The sequence below is a fragment of the Euprymna scolopes genome, chromosome 30, assembly GCF_053919585.1.
Source record: "Euprymna scolopes isolate OS-2025 chromosome 30, ASM5391958v1, whole genome shotgun sequence".
Taxonomy (NCBI): Eukaryota; Metazoa; Mollusca; class Cephalopoda; order Sepiida; family Sepiolidae; genus Euprymna; species Euprymna scolopes.
Window position 1 is genome coordinate 51,722,695 of NC_136511.1, and position 23,306 is coordinate 51,746,000.

General features: G+C 34.7%; 1 protein-coding gene across 1 annotated transcript in view; it reads right to left on the reverse strand.

Moving 5' to 3' along the window:
- Positions 1–9,333: 9,333 nt before the first annotated feature.
- LOC145254799 (protein DPCD-like) overlaps positions 9,334–23,306 on the reverse strand; it is a 32,458-nt gene continuing 18,485 nt past the window's right edge. The window contains exons 4-6 of the mRNA XM_080113586.1: positions 18,908–19,041; positions 15,947–16,049; positions 9,334–9,483 (exon numbers count right to left, since the gene is read on the reverse strand). Coding sequence (XP_079969712.1) covers positions 9,367–9,483; positions 15,947–16,049; positions 18,908–19,041 — 354 coding nt within the window. The 3' untranslated portion in view covers positions 9,334–9,366. The remainder of the gene's footprint in view (positions 9,484–15,946; positions 16,050–18,907; positions 19,042–23,306) is intronic.

Consider the following 23,306-nt stretch of genomic DNA (forward strand, 5'->3'; position numbering starts at 1 on the left):
GAGTACTGTTGTCACATTTGGACTGGTGCATCTGCTACTTATCTCTCACTCCTTGACAGGGTTCAAAAGAGAGTCGCCAACCTGATAGGTCCTGAACTGTCATTTAGGCTTCAGCCTCTGTCCCATTGACGAAATGTTGCATCCCTCTGCCCGTTCTACAAGTACTTTAATCGTGAATGCTCTGACGAACTACAATCACTTGTACCTCCTCGACGTGAATACCCCCGACAAACCTGACAAGCAGCTAAATCCCACCCCTTCACAGTAGAGATGTGTAGGTGCAAGAAAGCCTTCTACTCCAATAGTTTCTTCCCCAGAACTGTGAGACTTTGAAACTCCTTTCTGGTGTTCTGCTTTCCCAACTTCACTGGCATGCAGAAGTTCAAGTGTAATGTGAACAGACATCTTTCTACTCATCTCCCTTCATAATATCCATGCAACTTATATCCTCAATAGTAGCCCCCTACTTCAAAGTGGCACTGTGCCTTGTTTGGGGTGAAAATAGCATAATAAAAAATTTTTTTAAAATAAGCAATAACTAGACACAGCTTTATAATCATCTTTTCAAGGTCGCCATGAGGAAAAACATCCTAATCAGCCACTAGGCAATGTGTTTCTTGCTGACTTCACTTTGCTAACTATTTTAAAATACCCTCTCTCCAACGATCATGTGATCTGTTTCAACCAATCAGTACTCTGTATCTCTTAACTCATGATTTAGATTAAACGTTAGTTCTTTGGGTACCTCTGTGGCTTGTGAATAATAATTTCATCCTGTCTGGTATGGGACCCCATCTCTCTGATGCATCTACTGAGGGGCGTTACGATTGTAAGAAGGTTGCAACCGTTGCTGCTGTCTTATTCATATTCGTAATGAAATGCGGTCAGTTTTTTTTTTAATTGCACATTGAACAGCTGCAACAAAACCAACAAAGCCATTCAATTACTTTTCAGACATGTTTTGTCTTTTCTTTCGTTTTTTCGTTTCTGTGTTTCTATTTCTTTTTTTTTTTTTTGCTATTTTTTCCTTTATTTTTATTTTTCTTTATGTTTCTTTTTTATTTCTCTTCCTCTTTTTTCCTTTCTTTCCCCCCTTTTTTAAAAATTTTTATTCGTTTTCTTTAATTTTCCTTTTCTTTATTTTTTTCTCTCTCTTTATTTCCCTTTATTTCTTCTTTGGGTTTCCTTTTCTTTTTCTTTCTTTTTCTCCACCCCCTCCTTTATTTCATATTCTTTCTATTTCTTTATCCCCCCCCTTTTTATTCTTCTTCCTCTTATTTACCTTCCTCTTTTTATTTTCTTTTTCTTTGTTTTCTTCCTCTTCTTTAATTTTTAAAGCCTGATGATTTCCTACATGAACGAAATACAGAAGCCTCTATGCAGTTTAATGGGAACATCTAATTTCATAACTTACTACCAAGCTCTACGCACATACTGAGCACTGTTGAATTAAATATTGAGAATTGATGCAAAAAATATTACATCTTCTTATAGCACACACATACACAGAGTACCCGTCCCAGGACAGTTAAAAATTAATTCACTGAACAAAACAGTTTTGCACCACATTTATGTTCTCATTTACAAAGATTAAAATCAAGATATGATATTGATAGACTTTATGTCTAGAATTCTTATTCTCATCTTGATCAAAACCCATTACATGACTTTGATTCTAGAAAATTTATAAAATTGATGGTATAAGCTTAAGGGGTCTTAAGAAGAAATTAAAATTCAGGAAATCTTACTTCATTGGTGTCTAATGACTATGGATCAAATTCAAAGCAAATCTGAAATATAAAAAAAAGAAATACATTATCCTGCCTTGACAGAGTTCAAAATAGACTTTGTAGCCTAGTGGAGGATGCTCTTTTCTCTTCCCTCCAACTTCTTTCCAACAGAAGAGACGTTGCAAGCCTGTCTCTTTTATCGTTATTCTCATGGCAAGTGCTATGTCTATGGTCCACCTCACCAAACTTTCATGAGAAACACTTGTCTAGCTGAAAACGTTATCAATAATTCCCCCCCACTCTTTATATGTGTCTAAACCTAAACGTAGATTCCATAAACAAAGCTTCTTAGAACTGCACACCTGTGGAACTCTCTTCAATTTGCCTGCTTTCCAGCTGACTATAATATGGTCGTCTTCAAGTCCAATATAAACAAGTTCTTGATGAGCCGTTCCCCTTAAGTAATCCAATTTACCAAATTTTAACTACTAACAATTACTGCATCACTGTCCCATTGACCACTGTACACTTATTAACCTTTATCCTCGAGTGGCTTATATGGATAGAGTTCAAAATAGACTTAATAGCCTCGTAGGAGATGTCTTTTTCTCTTCCCTGCAACCTCTTTCTCATAAAAGAGATGTTGCGAGTTTGTCTTTGCTTTATCGTTATTTTCATGACAAGTGCTCGACTGAGCTTCAATCTATGGTTCTCTTGCCAAACTTTCACAAGAAACACTCGTCTAGCTGAAAACACTGTCAATAATCCCCCCCCGACTCTTTATCTGTGCTTAAACCTAAACGTAGATTCCATGAACAAAACTTCTTTCTTAGAACTGCACGCCTGTGGAACTGTCTTCCGTTTTCCTGCTTTCCAGCTGACTACAATATGGTCGTCTTCAAGTCCAACATAAACAAATTCTTGATAAGCCGTTCCCCTTAAGTAATCCAATTTACCAAATTTCCACTACTAACAATTACTACGTCACTGTCCCATTGACCACTGTACACTTATAAAACCCTTATCCTCGAGCGGCCTCTGGGCCTTGATAAGTGGTGACTCCTTTGTAAAAAAAAAAAAGAAGAGATCCAAAAATAATATAAGGTGTTCAGATGTACAAAGTTTTATTTATTTATTATACCGTTTCACTCCCAAACAAGGTCTATTGCCACTTGGAACATAAGGGGCTACTATTTGGAATCGAGAACTGTGAGATGTCTGTTCACATTACATTTGAACTACTGTATGTTAGTACAGTCAAGGAAACAGGCAGCAGAAATGAAATTCCAAAATCTAGCAGTCTGAGGGAAGAAACTATTAGAGTTGAAGGCTTGCCAGCATCTGTGGACCTCAATGGCGAAGAGGTGGGATTTTGTTACTTGTCTGATTAGTTGGGAGTATGTACATCGAGGAGGCACAAATGCTATGAGTGCATCAGAGCACATTCCGTTGAAGTACTTGTAAATCAGACACAGGGATGCAACATCGCAACAATGAGACCGAGGACCTATTAGATTAGAGACGCTTTTTTTGGACCCTATTTAAATTAGTAAATGCATCAGCCCAGATATGACAACAACATACGTGAGCGAATTTTAGCTTTGTAAAGATATAGGATGAGTAATTTTCTAGCACGGAAGAGAGATCCCAGCTGATTTGCAGCAACCTTAGCAATGTCCTCACTGTATATAATGTATATCCCTTGACAAAGAAATAACTTTGTCCGAATTATTTTTTTAGATTTTTCTCTTTCGTGGTCTTATTCAATAAGACCACGAAAGAGAATAATCTTATTGAATAAGACCACGAAAGAGAAAAATCTTATTGAATAAGACCACGAAAGAGAAAATTCTAAAAAATATAATTCGGACAAAGTTATTTCTTTGTCAAGGGATATACATTATATACAGTGAGGACATTGCCAAGGTTGCTGCAAATCAGCTGGGATCTCCAACTCATCTGATGGAAAAATATCCACAGAAAATTTGTCATTCCTCATCAGAATAAGACTTATTCTGAGGAGTCTTCTGTGGATATTTTTCCATCAGGTGAGTTGGTACATTTATGAAGAATAAAAAACACATTTTTTGCTTAAAATGTATTTTATTTAACTAAACTATGAAAACCCATTTGCCTGCACTATTTTCATTGTATTCCCATTTCGATTCTAGTGCGATTTGATACTCACCATGTTACAATCAGTATAACTTAAAATCCTACAATGATTAGTTGATAACAAGGCTACCCGGCATTGCCCAGTGGAGCAATAAGTAGTTTATTTTTTATCAATAATAATTGATTTCCTACCGTTATCACGCTTAAGGTAAAGCATACTGTAAAAAACAAAAAAACAAAAAAAAAAACTAAAACTAAAAAAAAAATTAAATGCAACAAATGTGAACATGTGATGGGCTGCATGTTTTAGTGATGCATCTGAATGACATATATTGCAGATGATAGATGCTTGGCAAAGGGAAAAAGTGAGGGAGCCACAACGAATTAAAAATGTCTTTTATAGTTTGAAATATACAGTACCTCATTAAACAGAGAATCGAACTTAGACTAATTTATTTGAGAAAAGTGATGCCCAAGATTACCTGTAGATAAGCTCCATTTGGATAGACACTGCCTAGTCATTATTTTCAGTAAATATCTCGAGTAGTCAGCCTCTGGATTGTCAAATGGTGACCACTAACACATATATGAGCAGATGCTTTTCAAACTGACATGCTATTACATAGTTCGTACACATGCATGCAAACATTACACAATTATGCACCGGTTATCTGCCCTTGTCGTGATTTCCAATTTGTCCGACAGGTGACATTTTCTACTTCCTGTTTCACTTTCTTAACCTAACTTCTGTTCTCTCTCTCTCTTTCATTCAAATCGTGGATGTGAAGGCACACACATTACACACACACCTCGACAGAGTGTTTTCTTTCTCAAGGTAAGAAAGAATATGTGTATACCTGCTGTGGGGTACAAATCACCCCTATTTGAGAACTCAGTGGAATCAATCAGTCCTATGAATATGACTGGTTTCAGAGACTAAATGGCGACATTCATACCATGCTTAACCGCATGTTACGAACACGTTCGTCTCATACCACTTTAGTGGCTCCTGTATTCTTTATGATAAATACATATTATATTTATACACTTTACACTACGTTTCATTTGTGACCCCTAGCACGGGTCTACAATAATACCTTAACGAACTCTCGCATACACCCACACATATAAAAAGGAACATTCAATGTATACTTTTAATGAACTCTTTTGATTACATACAAACACCAGACATACGTATGCACAATAAACAATACACGCAACGAACATTTTCAACTTCATGCATGCTCGTTTGTATAACTATACAAAACACATGCATGTATGCACAACCCACTCTGTATTGTTCATAACTTGTAAATAAATATTCTCTGTTTATATGTAAATATGTAACCCTGCTGTAGCGTGCTTCCTTTTGATGTCTCTCCTTTAAATGTGTTTCTCTCAATGTTGTCATTCTCTTACGAACATGTGTATCTGGTGTGTACAAGATCATTGATGAATATCTTTCTTCTCAACATGCTTACCGACCTTCCACAAAACGACTAACAGCCTACAGTATACATGTCAGATCTTTCAGAGGTGAAAAAGTCCCAAGTGTTGGAAAGGAGGGAGTCAGTTTGAGTTTGGTTTTCAGTGATCTATGGAAGCAGAGAGTCTGTTGTGTTGAGTTAGATTCTGCAAGTCTGCTATTCAACTTAAGAATACCGGTGCCATTTGAAATCTCTAAGTCTCTTCATCTCAAAGAATAAAAAAAATATATAAATAAACATCGATTAATTGTTTATGAATAAATAAGCATCAATTACATATTTATAAATAAATAAGCATTTATTAATTATTTATGAATAAGCAAACGTTTATTTGTTATTTATAAATAAAAATCTATTGTTTATGAATAAAAAAAATATAAGTAAACATCTATTAATTGTTTATAAATAAATAAGCATCAATTAAATATTTATAATTAAATATTTATAAATAAATAAGCATTTATTAATTATTTATGAATAAGCAAACGTTTATTTATTATTTATAAATAAAAATCTATTGTTTATGAATAAAAAAATATTGGGTATAAATAAGTAAACATCTATTAATTGTGTGACCAGATGCGCGCGGCCCCGACAGATCGCCGACTCCCAACGTCGTGTATTGTGCATTTTTCGTCCGACTATTCCTCTTATGGCCGGATCGTTATTTTCTCGCTGGCGACTGTCGATGGGAACACACGCGATTTCACAAAAGTAGAAATATAATAAATCGTGGAACAAAGAAAAGAAAAACACAAACACCAATGTTCACATATAATTGACTGTTGGACTTGTGTGTGTGTGTGTGTGTGTGTGTGTGTCTTCTCCCCGTTCTATCGATGTTACGTTCGTCTCTATTTCCGTTTCACAGTCAACTCTAAAACCATCCAACTTCCATCCGCCACGACGGGCATCTAGTTGTCAACTAACTGTCTCCTCTATGTTGGTATCTGAGGTCGCCCCCCCCCACTCTGCCTACCGGAAGCTGTCCTTCCCTGTTTTATCTGTAGGTTTCTATTGTCATTGTCAACTCTAAAAAGCTCGATCTAAAAATACCTATAGATTCATTGTTTGTTACTTCCTATCTATTGTTTCCTGTTCCTTTGTCTGTTGCCCCCCCCCCCTCTCAGCACTTAGTGACTCAAGTCCACCTAAGGCCCACTTGATAGTATCACAATTGTTTATAAATAAAAATTTAGGGCTATGAATAAAAAATCTATCAATTGTTTATAAATAAAAAATCTAATTGCTAAAAAACTATTAAAAGTTTATGGATAAAAACCTATTAATTGTTTATAAATAAATTATTGTCAATAATATAAATCTCTCCTGTCTGTTTAAATGTATGTATGTATGTATATATGTATGTATGTATGTATGTATCGCAAAAACTTTCGACAGAGATTTTCACAAGATCGGTAGCATTTTGAAGCTCAACCCTTCGGACGACAAATACTGAAAAATTGGCCCAAAACATTCATTTCTGCACTGGGCATCTTTCTACAGGGAAGGGTCGCTTTTTTTGCCAATATTTTTGAGAGTCATCGCCTCTTTTCGATTATCTAGCCTTAATTTAAACATACATCACTTCCGGTTAGGCGATGGGCGCAACAGCTAACATGTCACATTTTTTTTTTTCACTTTCTTTTCCTCCTTCAAAGTATGGGTTCGAGCATGCCTGACTACAACCACTTTTTTCTTTTTGCTCAACACAGGCCTATAAACACCCGGGCAACGCCAGGAACCCAGGCTAGTTCATAAATAAATAAATAAATAAATAAACATTGAGTAATTATTTAAAAAAAAAACATCTAATGTAATAAATAAAAAGTATATTAATAGTTTATATATAAAAATCTATTGTTTATAAAAACTATTGTTTATAAAAGATAATTGTTTATAAATAAAAATATTATAAATAAACATCGATTAATTGTTTATAAATAAAAATTATTCTTTGTTATAAATAAAAAGTCTACTAAGCGTTCAGCAATTTATTAATATTTGCATTTCTTTACTTATTTATTTCTTTTATGAACTCTGAATAAAGTCAACAATATGAACCTCATTATATATTGACATCAGTAACTTCATAATAAAAATTGTTTAAGACTGATAACGTTTGAACTGTAACGCATATTCCACGCTTCAAAATAATTTTTTTTTACAAAAGAGTCACCACTTATCAAGGCCCAGAGGCCACTCGAGGATAAGGGTTGATAAGTGTACAGTGGTCAACAGGACAATGACATAGAAATCGTTAGTAGTGGAAATTTAGTAAATTGGATTACTTAAGGGGAACGGCTCATCAAGAACTTGTTTACATTGGACTTGAAGACGACCATATTATAATCAGCTAGAAAGCAGGTAAATGGAAGAGAGTTCCACAGGTGTGCAGTTCTAAGAAAGAAGCTTTGTTCATGGAATCTACGTTTAGGTTTAGGCACAGATAAAGAGTGGGGGGGAAATTATCGATAGTGTTTTCAGCTTTTTCTTGAACATTTATTTTACAACCATTAAAATATGTGATTTTTGCTTAAGTAATTAAACCATGAACGGATATATTGCACACATGTTGGAAATTAAATATTGTTTATATAGAAAATCTAATAATCGTTTCTAAATAACCATTTATTAATTGTTTATAAACTGTGGTTTTGCTTGAGATGAGAATTCTTTGTTGCAACGTTGACTGAATCAAACAACATTCCACCGGCAAAATGTGAGAGACAGTCACGGCCTGTGCACTTAATAGCTACATGCATATTCATACAGATACACAAATTAAATCTTACTGAAAGAACAAATGCAAAGCAATCATCTCATCATGTTTTTCATCTTTCAACTATCAAACATTTCATCTTATTAACCCTTTGACCTTGAGTGGCCTTTGACCTTGATAAGTAATAACTAGGGGTGTAATAACAGCATATTTGTTGTTGGGTCGATTGTCCCCGGACGACCGGCCCCCGCAACAAGTTAAAGATCACATTGGGGTCACCACTCTTCGCTGTTTACCGTTTTCCTGTGTCTACCTTATTAGTTGTTGTCCCCGGACGACCGGCCCCGCAACATATTCTTTTTTCCTTGTTTTGATTCTCAGGTATATATATCCATTGGTATCTTATATGTTTCTATGTAGAGTGATGTGGCTCTCGGTTGATTAATTGCATCTAACTGTGTCGGATATATACTAGAGAGTCAAAACAATGAAAAGTATATCCTGTTGTCATAGCCCTAGTTATAACTATTCTAAAACCTCTTAAACTGGTGACGTAGTTATCAGAAAATGAATGACGTCACTAGTTTAAATGGTTGTTGTAATTTCATTATCGTCATATGTTGATTATACTTGAGAAACGAGTTGAATTTTTTATTTATTTCATATGTATTTCCAAAATAAAAGCAATGAGATTCCCAGAGCATGACAGAAATCATTTTGAGGAGCCCATCAAACAACATCCCAACGTTGGCTCTAACCTAGGATGTCAAAATCTAAGGGGTCTCTCCAATTTTGTTAAATTTACCTTTTTTCTCTGTCCTCATTCTCATCAATTAATGAAAGGCGGTTATGGTGAACAGGGTTAGGACAACAGCATATTCTTTTCATTGTTTTGACTCCTCAGTGTGTATCCGTTGATATCTTATATGCTTTTATGTAGAGTGAAGTGGTTCTCGGTTGATTAATTGTGTCTAACTCTGACGAATATATACCAGAGAGTCTAAACAATGAAAAGAATATGCTATTGTACCTATTTACAATGTCTCCCCATGGGACAGAGTTAGACACCAGTGTCGTTTTTTAACGTGGAGAAAAGGTACAAAAATAAAAATTGTCTCAGTCGTGAAGGATTTCTCCTCCACTGAAAGAGAACGAGAAATGGAAGTGCTGCATCTGAAGAACAGATACTACACTTTGATCTTGGCCAAAAGGCCAATTATGTTTGTAATAGCCCTAATAATAACACATTTGTAAAAAAAAATAAATAAATAAATTTGCATTAAGAAGTATTTTTTTATTTTGAGAATAATTTTTAAGACAAGCAACAAATCTGAGCAGGTATATCGGACTTCTCTCCATCGTCTTTTACTTTCCGCAATTCAGCTTTCACCATTCGCTCGAGATTCAGTATTACTTCCGGTTTCTTGTACTAAAACAAACAACCATAAAATTAATTGATTAAAATTTCAGAAATACAGTTTTTTGCCATTTGTTATTGTTGTGTTGTGACAATCATAACCCAATAATAACGACAACTTACCCGATATTTGGTATTTGATTTGGATAATATTTATCTTGACAAGTCATTTAACTTTGAAGAAAAAAGAGTCTTACCGTGAAAAAAACCCTGGTTTCTTAAATTAAAAAAGAAAAAAAGGGTTCACATTTTTTTTTTCGAAACACTTGGCGTTAATATATTCAATTACTTTAATAATTGAATATATTATTCACGTTCTCTCATTGTAGACTTTTGAAAGCAAGTTTTTTTTTTTTTTGTTTTTTTTTTTTACATTGCCAAATTACTATTGTAGTAATTAATTTGCAGTTAATCCTTGCACCTCCAAATATCTGTTTAAAATGACGAAGGTGTTTTGTTGTAAAGATCTTGCAAATCCTTGTATTTCAATAAATTTTGGTGATTATCTGCAGTGATATTGTTTCAATTCCGTCGTCGTCTATCTGTTGTGTTGTGTCACAATAGTAAAAAGAAGAAAATCAAGTCGAGGTTGATTTAAGAAACAAGTGTATTTAGTCAGTGGTAGTACTGTCGCTTCTTCTATCGGTGTAGGTATTACTGGTACTATGTATAGTGAGAACCGGTGTAATTTCCCTAGTGTTAGAAAGGCTGGTGTAACATCCCCCCTTTGAAAACATCCCGTCTGGGATTAATAACGTTTTTGTTTTAGGTTCACCTTAATCAACTCAGTTGATTTTCGTTTTCCTTTTGACCTCCTATTCGTAGGAGCTGTCTCTGGTATGGCCACCTGAAAAGAATCAAACACTGTGTCCATGATGTCCTCCTCGGGCGATTTGATCACCTCACTGTTCCAGTATCTTTTCCGCATTTGGTTAGTGTGACGTTTGTGCACGAAATCTGGTCCCTTAATCATATAGACCACGTTGCCTATTTGTTTCTCAATAGTGCCGGACTCCCACAAAGTCCTATTATTTCTGTGAATCTTGTAGAAGACTCTTTTGCCAACTTTATACCGTTTTTCTGTTATCGTTTTTTGGCGGTTTGGCCTATCCTGGTTTGGTAACAATTTGTGGAAAATCGATCTTACCTTGCGTCCGAACATGACCTCCGCAGGTGTCTTTGACATTTCGATGTTTGCATTCACAGTAACCCTATAAACTTGTAAAAACTGTTGGATTGATTTATCCGTCACTAGCTTTTTTCAGAGCTCTCTTGAATATATCAACGAATCTCCTACTTGTACATTACTTCTTGGATGGTATGGAGGAATGGTTATATGCTCGGTTAGATGATTCTCGCAAAGATCTTTAAATTCGGTAGACGTGAATTGCGTCCCACTGTTTGTGACAATGCAGTCTACTACTCCAAACCTAGCGAATAGTTGCCTCGGATGTGGGGTTCTTGCATTTTAGTACTTCCGGTCACTGAGATAAGCTGTCTACAACAATGAGATACTAGAAACCATCCAGCGGTCTCACAAAGTCTAAATGAATTCTCGACCAAGATCGGTCTGGTTTTGCCCACGATCCAAATTGTCGGAGGAGCTTTCATACTTAATGCACATCCTCTATACTCCCGGACTTTTTCTTCTATATCTTTATCTATGTTAGGTCAGAAAACGAAAGACCACATAAGGCTTTTTATTCTTGATATGCCTGGATGTCCTACATGGAATTCCTTGAGTATTCTTTTCTGTAATGTTGTAGGAATTACAATCTTGTCACTATATAACAGGATGTTATCGCAAATTGAATAAATTTCCTCATCCAGTTGGTTACTGCTGATTTTTTCTTTCGTGCTTATAATAAATTCATCCACCTCTGCCTTACTCTTAATCTCATCAAGCATTACTGGAAGTTCTCTTATTGTGTCACATAAAGTATTTTTTACTTCAACTTCCACTTGAATGGCTGCTATTACCATATTCTTCGATGGTTCTATCTGCTTGGGTATTAACCTTGATAAACTGTCTGCATGATCAAGTTTTTAGATGGTACATACTCCATTTGAAAATTGCAGTTCAGATGAATGGTATCCCATCTTTGGAGTCTATTCGCCGTATCTTGTGGTAGTCCCTTTTTCGATCCGAAAATTGTTAATGATGGTTTGTGGTCTGTTGGCAACAGAAATTTCCTACCATGCAAGAAACAGTGAAATTTCTTTACTGCAAATATAATGCTTACCACCTCTTTCTCAATTTGCAAGTAGTTCTTTTCGGCTGGTAGAAGTGTCCGGGATGCATGGGCTATGGATTTTACTTTTCCATCATCCATTTTGTGTAATATGCATGCTCCTATGCCATAGGTGCTGGCATCGTTTGCAACTATATCACGCTTCAGATTATAATGTGCTAGAAATAAGTTAAACGTTAATATATCTTTAATTTCCTGAAATGCTTCTTCACACTCTTGCATCCAGACTCATTTTTGGTCCTTCCTTAACAGTTCATTTAAGGGTGATCTTAGTTTATGCATATTTGGCACGAATACATTGTAGTAATTCACCTAAGAAACTTTGGTGCAATATTTTCTGGAGCAGGCATGTCTCTTATTGCACTCGATCTATCTGGATTAGGCTTTTTTCCATGTTCATCGATGATTTGCCTCAAGTATTTTATTTTTTCCATGAAAAAAGTACATTTTTCCTGTTTTAGTTTAAATCCATAATCTTGGATCCTTTTGAATACTTGGTTTACATGAGCTCTGTGTTGTTTTTTGTTAGTGTTGCTGATTAACACATCGTCCAGGTACCCTACTGCGAAATCTAACCCATTTAACATAATGTCGATAATTTGCTGAAAAATAGCAGGGGAAACTTTGACCCCAAAAGGAAGTCTGTTAAACTTGTACAATCCCTTATGGGTATTGATACATAGCAGCTTTGAACACTCCTCATCAACTGGAACTTGTAAATACGCGTCACTGAGATCGATTTTAGAAAAATATTTCCCTTCACTCAGTTTCGCAAATATTTCTTCAGGGCTTGGAAGAGGATAATGGTGATCTTTTAATGTGTTGTTTAAGCCTGTGGAGAAGTCAGCACAAACCCGAATCTCCTTGCTCTTCTTTTTGATGTAAACTGTTGGTGTAGCCCACTCACTGTGATCAATTTTTTCAATGACACCCATGTTTTCGAGCCTTTCTAATTCACTGTCTATTTGTTCTATAGCGGTGTATGGAACATTTCTTTTCTTTCTGAACACTGGCTGTTCATTTGCTTTGACTTCAAATTTTGCAATTGATTTTTTACACCTTTATCGTGGCTATCTACTCAAATAGAATAATGGTGCGCAGTTCCAACTGTAAAACCCAGTCGCGCGTGCGGCTGTTTAAAGTTTGTTTCAGCTACGCATACATCGCCTTTCTAAACCCATGCAAATTCTGTGGGCATATAAACTAAACTCAGCCTTTTCATGTGGACGTCTTTGAAAGCATCTTACGTCACAAAGATGTTGTTTTTTTCATCTAATCAGATTACGAAGAAAACAAATTTCAAAAATATTTTTTCAGACAGCGTTCGTGGAGCTGGTTGGAAATACATAAAAAGGGTATTTTGTGCCCAAACCAGTCAGTTGACCACATCGATTCTGAAGCGAGGTTTTGTTCCATTTGAAATTTGAACAATTGAAGAAGAGACTCTTTGAATTCCGCATCCATCATAAACAGAATTCAATTTACACACCACACAATTTACACTTGTTTTAAAAAATCAGTTTTTCCACGGCTTGCTTAATATCATTAGTTTGCTTAACTAATACACAGAACAAGAAATATATTATTTCTAAGCAAAAAGTCAATCCAAGTTTCCTTTCCCCCAATTCTTTTGTTTAAAGAACAAAAGTTAAGAAAAAGTCCTTTTGAAAATTTTATTCGTTGCCTGCTGTATTTCTCGTAATAAAAAACTCCGGCAAAATAATATTAGTTAAAAAAAACAAAAACTTTTCTTTTTTTTATTTGTCTATGCTTTTACGTAGCAAAAAATAAAGTCCGTTGCTTTAAATAGTCGCCTAATTTGTAAGGGAAAATCAATTTTATTTTTATTTTTAACCTCTTTGTATTTTGCAAAAATATGACTTGATTATTTAACAGTTCTTTGTTAAGCATAATCAATTTTGTTCAAATCAGATGTTATCCAAATAATAATGACAACTTACCCGATATTTGGTAGTTGATTTGGATAATATTTATCTTGACAAGTCATTTAACTTTGAAGAAAAACTGTTTTACCGTGAACACCCCCCCACCCTGATTTCTAAAATAAAAAAAAAAATAAAAAAAGGGTTCACATTTTTTTTTTTTTTTTTCGAAACACTTGGTGTTAATATATTCAATTATTTTAATAATTGACAATATATTATTCAAGTTCTCTCATTGTAGATTTTTAAAAGCAAGTTTCTAGTTGCACAATTTACAAAAGCTGCTCAGGTGTCAGTTTCTTCATAATGAATTGCCAAATCAAGCTGAACTCCAAATAACTGATAGTTTCCAAATCTTAAATTAAAGAAAATAGAAAAACAAACCTATCATATTTTCTTATCGTTTTGTTTTTGCTGGGAGGGGGCATTCTACCGGATGCCAGACATTCACCCACAATTTCAGTCACTCCAGCTTTTTAAGATTCTAACCATTCCTTCGAGTGCAATTGTTTGTAGTTTTCTTGCACTTGGTTCATCGGGTATATCCACCAGTTAGTTTTTGAAATTCTTTTTCATGAGTCCGGTTGCTCTTATAATTACTGGAATGATAGAGATCTTCCTAAGATTCCAGTTTCTTTTCATGTCTTACATAAGACCTTGGTATTTGGTTATCGTCTTCCTCTCATCTCTTAAGGCCAGAGCGTATAAGAGCATGCATTAATAGAATAATACCTTTATGTCTGAGTGCAAAAACAGTACATCTATAATATAAATCTCATCTGCCTGTTTAAATGTATGTAGGTATGTATGTATGTATGTATGTATGTATGTATGTGTGTATGTATGTGTTGTGTCGTAACACAATAGTAAAAGAAGAAAATCAAGTCGAGGTTGCTTGAACAAATGAAGTGTATTAACATCACAGGTACAAAGGTATGAATTGCGGAATAACCGACTAGTGCTCAGCTAGGCAGTGGAGTACTGTCGCTCCTTCTCACCGGTGTAGACATTACTGGCACTATATATATAGTGAGAACCGGTGTAATTTCCCTTATGCATAGAAAGGCCGGTATAACAGTATGTCTCGCAAAAAACTTTCCACAGAGGAGACGGATTTTCATGAGATCGGTAGTATTTTTAAGCTCGATCCTCGGACGACAAATACAGAAAAATTGGCCAAAAACGTTAAATCCTTCACCCTCAACTGGGCACTTTTCTACAGGGAGAGGTCGCTTTTTTCGCATATATTTTTGAAAGTCATTGCCTCTTTTTAATTGTCTAGCCTTAGTTTAAACCTACGTCACTTCTGGTTCGGCGATGGGCGCAACAGCTAACGTGTCACTTTTTTTTTTTAACTTTCTTTTCATCCTTTGCAGTACAGGTTCGAGCCTGCCTGCCTGCCTGCTATTACTTTTTTTTTTGCTTAACCCACACACCTACAAACACCCGGGCAACACCGGGCGCCCAGACATATTGTTCTTAAAATTGAAAGAGTTCAGCGTGTCCTAAATCATCTAACTGGATGAAGTCAGTCATTTTTTTTTTTCCTAAAAATTTTTTCTCAAAATATGTTCACTTTGTTAAAAAAATAAACTATGCATAAAATTTTATTTGACATAATTCTCCTGATCTATCCTCCATGAGAAGGAGGAGGGGAGCATCTGTTCCAAACACGCACTATTTCTTGCAGTTCAGAAAAAAAGGAGAAGTGATATATGAGAGAAACAGGGATAAATAAAGACTTGGTCAGAGATAGATTACTTTTCAAGTCAATTTCTAAAAGTCGTCCAACACATGCCAGCATTTAAGAAGCATAGAAAGTGGGTGTTGGGTTTATTTTCAGCAGATGCATAACTCTCACTTCTCTTATTTTGGTCCCCCGATTTATCGGAGAGGGACCTATGTTTTCAGTGGCTTCTGTGCGTCCATGCATCCATTAGTCCGGACGATTGCCAGATAACCGTCCATTAGTTTTTCCTGAAATTTTGCCACAAATTGTATTGTTCTTTATTCCTCACATTTCATGAGCGATGCTTCTGACAAAAGGCAAAGAATTGCTGCTTTCTGGATCTGAATCTATTCTATCTAACACTTATTGTTGCCAAATTTTAGATCTTGATGTGGTATTTTTTTTTTAGCTCCTTACATCAAGTGGCTTCATGCTTGTCTGGAGCGATGTCCATTAAAAAAATAGACGTTAACACAAAAAAGAAAATGATGATGATGATGAGGAGGAGGGGTGTGAGGAGGATCAAAATCAAGAATGTAAAACATACTTACTGATATCACTAGTGTGTTATTGGTGTGGTCAAATGTCAGAGATTCTTTATTCAAATTAAGACCAAAACGTTCAATATCTGGGATGGAGAACTTCTTGAAATATCTACATTAAAATATAAAAACAAAAAATATGGCAAATTCTTTTTTTTTTTCAACATTTTTATTACTAGTAAATATATGCACCCTCTGGAAACAAGTATTTTTTTTTTAATAGTTTAAATGTGTGAACAGGCCCTAACCACAGGTCACCAAATGTGACCTTTCCGGGTCACTGATAACAGGTGTGTACCCTCACACACGTGTCGTGATCGTCTTTCACAGGGATTTCTCCACAATTCTCTCGGCGCAGTGGGATCTCGTTGGTCGGTTGGTTAGTGTCGATTTTACCTTCGGATTGATATGCCGTATCACACTGGAAGTGAAGAGATTTTCATGCACACAAAAGAAAGACAAACTCAGATGTCTCTATTCTATGAGTTAATTCAAGTCAAATTTACAAAATATGATTATAAATTTATATACAATTGTCCAATGTTGATTTACAAAACACACTATTGAATCTTACTCTCCGTGGTTTGAGGTAACGACGGACAGTGGAAGGGGTGTGTGGTGACGACTCTTTGATTAGTGTTAGGTTCTCTCAAGACCCAGCTTCAACTGATTGATTTTGGCCTGGGGATGTGCTTATATGATGAGGTGATGGGTAGGGTAGGTTGTTCTCTAGACCAATTGCCAATCAGTACATCATCCCGGTGAATTCCCAATTTCCCTGCGTGTGTGCCTGCGATCCGCGAACGTTTGCAGATTCGGTTCTCACGGTCAGGAGAGGTTAAGCTCATAACCCTAATTTTCGTTACATATTCTCAAAGTGACATATGTTGCCAGTTTTCCATCAAACAATAAAATTTATATGTCGGTTTCACAAAAAATAATAAAATTCACAAGTTAACTCTCCCTTCCAGCAAGGTTGACTGCTGCTGCCCGGGCACACAATAATGCTTACAATTAATACAAGCATAGTTGCCCGGCCTTCTTCAGTGTTTCAGGAGTCTTAATCTTGCTCCAAGAGGAGCCCTACCGCTCCCGGAGGCGGTCATGCCACAAATGCATACCATATTTCTGTAGTTTTTTTTTTTTTTTAATTCATAAGACTGTTGCTTATATGCATGAAAATTAAAAAAAAAATAATTTAGTAATCAATAACTATTCTTCCATTGTCAAGATGTCTGCTGCTCTTCTCATCAACCAGCATTCAAATTCTCAATACTTGTTGAAGAGAACTTGAATGTCTACTAGATACTATCCTCGAGTGTCTAAGGCAAGAACCTGGCATGAGGCTACTTTTCCCTAGAAGTAAAACCTGACCAAATATTCAAAATCACATAGTATTCGCAGCCCAAATAAGATCTCCTTTCTACAGCTAACCCACATTAGCTTTTACAAGGAATGGTGCACCTTCTCCAAGTAATAGCACAAAGCTGGATACTCTACCAGACTAGATAAATTCTTGTCCTGGAATCCAGTAAAACCAATAGACCAAAACAAAAGATATACTACAACATATGAAAATGGTTTGTTGGGGAGAGGAAAATTGCCATATATATTTTATAACTTACTATATATATATATATATATATATATATATATATATATATATATATATTCTTTTTTTTTTTACTATAATAATTAAATACCTACAGACACTAGTGTTTCATCCTTTCGGGATTCTTCAGTGCAGGGTGTCACGATTACTACCAGTCGAACGATTCGAACCCCGCGACACGAGACATCTCTGGCTCGATTAGCAGAGGCCGCATCCATTCGGCTACCATTAACCGTGTGAAATAGCGTTGAATTTTAAACATTTTAATTTAAATGTTCATTACGTCAGACAGACAGTGATCAAATCGTTATACGATGATCTACGCATAAGAGCTAAATTGACCGACTTTTAATTCAACTGAAAGTGCTCAACGATAAGAAACGAATTTCTTAAAGGGGCTGTCATAATTATTTTTTTACTATAATAATTAAATACCTACAGACACTAGTGTTTCATCCTTTCAGGATTCTTCAGTGCAGGGTGTCACGATTACTACCAGTCGAACGATATATATATATATATATATATATATATATATATATATATATATATATATATATATATATATATATATATATATACATATATATATAGATATATACATATATATAAAATAGGGATTGTTCTCAACTTCTTTATTAAATCAGTGTTTGAGAGATAAAGCACTTTAATGGAACATTTGAATATCTAAGTATCTCATATAGAGTTCAAGTGTTAGCCCCAGGGCCCCTTGATTTCTGAGAACTTCGATTGAAGTAAAATAAAACAAAAAATATATCAGTAATGACTGCATTTCAATAACATGAATGTTTCCAAAAGAAAAAAAAATGATGCACAGAGATTTGAAAAAGTGGTAAAAAATTCAAAAATATAACAAATAAATATTATCAAAGGCAAGATAAGTTACTCTTCTACCTATCTGGAAACATTTCTAGAGTTTTTGCTCACTCTAAAACGTTTAATCAGTTTGAAAAACAAAGTGTCTAGCATTTACGTAAGAACAAGAAAAATGGTTACAAGTTGGCTTGTAAAATTTGAAGTTTTCAAAATGACTTTCAACAAAAAAATTATACAAAATACTGTTAGAAAACACACCCAATATATGTTACGATAATATATATTAGGTGGGTTTCTAACAGTATTTTGAATATAACTATGTTTTTTCGAACTGAATAAACAATTTAAAGTGAGTAAAAACACTAAAAACATTTCCAGATAGGTTGAAGAGGAACTTATCTTGTTGCTGATAACATTTACTTGTGATGTATTTGGATTTTTGACCAATTTTTCGAATCTCTGTGGATTGTAAAACAAACCAAAAAAAAAACAATGACAACAAAAAAGAAAAAATAAATTACTTTTTGTTTGATGTTCGGACAGCAATATGTTTTTGATCATCTTCCACGGTTATGGCGTAAGTGTCAAAAGAGTACGGCAGATTTCGAATTCTCCACTGAAAATGTTCTTTTTTATCTAGCCGCAGAAAGACTGGCTGTAAAGAAGGAGCGAGATGTGATCTATTAAATCAATAAATGATAATTGTGCCATAAAATAAAAAACAAGAAGATAGAATGGCATACTTCCAATTTAAAGTAGCCAATCCCTATTTTATATATATATATATATATATATATATATATATATATATATATATATATATATATATATATAGTAAGTTATAAAATATATATGGCAATTAAGCTACACAGAATATTCCGCGTTTCATCCACGCTAGGATTCATCAGGCTTATGCAAGGATTTTGTGGTTGTCTCGCGTTTTTATATACGCACCTTCTATTGAGTTTTTAGTTAGCCAATCAGCTTTCTAGTTTCCACCACACCCTTCCTAATCAGCCAATGAGCAGGCACTTACAGGACAAAGGCCCAGTTGACCTTCGGCACATAATAACAAAATATTAAATAAAAGCAATGAAAACAACAACAAAATAAGCGATAAAAAATGTGGACACCATGACAAAAATAAAACTAACACAAAAGACACATATGTAACTAATAGAAATAATAATAATAATAATAATAATAATAATAATAATAATAATAAACCAACTCCTGAAAACGACAACCATATTAGAAATAAAAATAAAAATACTAATAACGAACAAGATAAATTCAACTGCAGATCCCGCACACTTTGCCTGCTTCAAAATAAATGTCTAACCAAAAACATAGTTTACCAGGCCACAATATTTGCAAAAGATACCCCGAATAACAAGATATATTACATAGGTATGACTTCCTTAAGTTTCAAAACCCGATATTATGACCACAAAAGTACATTCAAAAATAAAAAACACTGCATGAAAACAACTCTAGCAAACAAATACTGGGAGCTCAAAGACAGCGGACGTTCGCCGGTAGTCGAATAGAAAATAGTAAAACAAGCAAGCACATGTAGAGACCTAAACGATCCATGTAGGTTATGCCTTTATGGAAAATTTGCTATCCTATACTTTAAAGAACCCCAACATCTATTGAACTGTAGGAGAGAAATAGTGAACAACTGTGTTCACAGGATAAACTTTACTCTACGATAGCAATACAAAATGATTTTAAAACTAACAATAACAATAGAAAATAAACAAATAAAATAAACATACATATACATAAATTATCATATATATATATATATATATATATATATATATATATATATATATATATATATATGAACTAACATAAAAAAAACATTTAACCTAGGTTTAAAATAGGTCAGCACACTAGATATCTACGCTTCCGCTAAAATAGCACACACAAAGGAACAGGTGAACCGGAGGTCAACTGGGCCTTTGTCCTGTAAGTACCTGCTCATTGGCTGATTAGGAAGGTTGCGGTGGAAACTAGAAAGATAATTAGCCAACTAAAAACTCAACAGAATGTGCATATATAAAAATGCGAGACAACCACAAAATCCTAGCATAAGCCTGATGAATCCTAGCATAGATGAAACATGGAATATTCTGTGTAGCTTAATTGCCATATATATTTTATAACTTACTACCTAGCTCTACCTATGTATTGAGCACTGTTGAAGTAAATACTTAAAGTTTACCCATCAATTTATACTTTCGTATATTAATTTATGTGATTAAATGAAGTAGTCATATATATATATATATATATATATATATATATATATACTAGCATGGTGACCTGACGTTGCCTGGGATTGAATGATAATCAATGATAGTTTCACACTTCCATATTTTATTGTGATCGAAATCGGTAAAATTGTTCATTTTATCAATCAAATCAATTAATTACCTGCTCTAGTTGGGGATCCATCGCGGCACACCAGGAGGAAGCTTACATGCCTCTCACTATGGCTTATTTCACAATACATTGTAGTCTACATTGCACTGTAGAGAACCTACTGTTGATTCAATAAAATTATTTTTATATATAAGAGTTTAAATTAAATTGATTTTATATGTTCAGCCTTTTGGCTCATGTGGTTATAAAACTTTTCAACTGTACTTGTGATGTTAGGCTGTGTAAGGTGTTAACCTCAGTCCAAATCGCCTGTTCCTTCTTTCATCGGATTACTTTGATTATCGATAATTGATAAGTATCAAAGATATTCCAATACAAAACCTATCTAAGAACACTGCCAGGCATATGAAGTTCTTTCGTGTGAAATATCATGTTTTTATGGTTTCTTATTAGATGATTAGCTTTATTTAATTAGTAAACTTAACTCTTTTTATGCACGATTTCCCCATAAATAAATATAAAAGCGAAAATGTATGTATGTATGTATGTATATATGTTCGCTTTTTCTGTATGTCTACAAAAGGCTTTTTTTCAGAGAAGCGGTCGCTCGCTTCACAACTTTTTAAAACTTTTTATATCACATATAAATCGTAATATCTCACAGTTAACAATGAAGCTCACCTGTCTATTTAATTTGCTCGATTTCGGGAAGATAAATATTCAACATTTGTCGCTCACCGCATGTGGGTTAGTCTTTTTCCTATAACATCTTGGGAAAATAAAAATCCCGCAGTCAAACTTGACCTCATTAACTCATTAAAACGGGCACCTGCCAAATCCAAGTAATTAAATAAATTCAAACGTGTTTCCGTTAGCATCTCGCGATGGGGCAATCGTTAACGTCGCACGTTTTTCTTTTTTTTCACACTTTAATTTACAACTTTGCCTCAAGGGTTCGGGTTCGATCCTCATACTTACTTTTTTTTTTACCCCCCACCCCCCACACACCTCGAAACACCCGGGCAACGCCAGGTACCCCTCGCTAGTATATATATATATATATTAAAAAGTTTGAGTCATATCCAGGTAACCTACATCTAAAATTTCACGTGTTTAGACTCAAAATTAGTGGAGGAGTTTGATAGAGTTTGCAAAGGTCAATTCTTTCAATTTTGACCTTTTGGCAGCCAAAATTTCGCCCAAAAACTGATTAAAAAGTTGCATGTCTGAATACCCTTTATGTAAAATTTCAAATGTTTAGACCCAAAATTGGCTGAATAGTTTTGCTAGAGACCACAAAGGTCAAATCTTTTGAACTTTGACCCCTTAGCAGTCAAATTTCCGGCCAAAAACCGATTAAAAAGCTTGCGCTATACCTGATTACATGTTATGTAAAATTTCAAATGTTTGGACCAAAAATTGGCTGAGTAATTTGGTAGAGACCTCAGAGGTCAAATTTTTTTTAAATTTTCACCCCAATGCTGACTCCTTAACATTTATTGCTTTGAGCTAATATCAAATGAAAAAGTTTGATCCATGTCCAAGTAACTTACATCGAAAATTTCAAGTGTTTAGACCAAAAATTGGCAGAGGAGTTGGGTAGAGTGTGCAAAGACCAACTCTTTCAACTTTGACCTCTTGGCAGCCAAATTTCTGCTCAAAAATTGATTAAAAAGATTTTCCCAAATCTCAATAACCCTTATATCAAATCTCGAGTCTGTAGACTGAAAATTGACAGAGTAGTTTGGTAGGGAAATGTACACATAGACACGTGACGTGAGATTGTCTCTGTGTACACACACACACACACACACACAGTCACTATATATATATACAGTGATGATCATATTTATTGGCACGGTAAAATAAAAGTTAAATTTTGTCTAATAAATTCTAAAAAAGGGATTAAATTAAAGAAAATAACAAAGTATATTATGTATTTTTAACTGGCCTTTCCGATGCAGCAATCGGATTTTAGAAAAACTAAATAACAAAGGAACAACAAACATAATTGCAAAAAACCCTTGTTCAAAATTATTAGCACGATTTATTTAATAATCAATTGTATAGCCTTTGGCCTTGATTACCTTCCTCAGTCGCTTTTCATAGTTTACAACCAAGTTGTTGCACTCTTCAGTAGTAATTTTAGCCCACTCTTCCTGACAATAATCCTCCAATTGAATAAGATTCTTAGGCTTCCTTTGCATTACCCTCAATTTTAATGTTCTCCATAAATTTTCAATTGGATTAAGGTCTGGGCTTTGTGATGGCCACTCCAAAACATTAATATGATTGTCCTCAAGCCATTTCTTAGTCAGTTTAGCCAAATGCTTTGGGTCATTATCTTGCATGAACCACCAACGACGACCAAGTGAGAGCTCTTTAGCAGTCTTTCAGGTTTTCATCCAATATTTTAACATAATCTTCCTTTTTTATGCTACCTGTGACCTTAACAAGTCGCCCTGGTCCAGAGGCAGCAAAGGATCCCCAAAACATCAAACTGCCTCCACCGTGCTTCACTGTGGG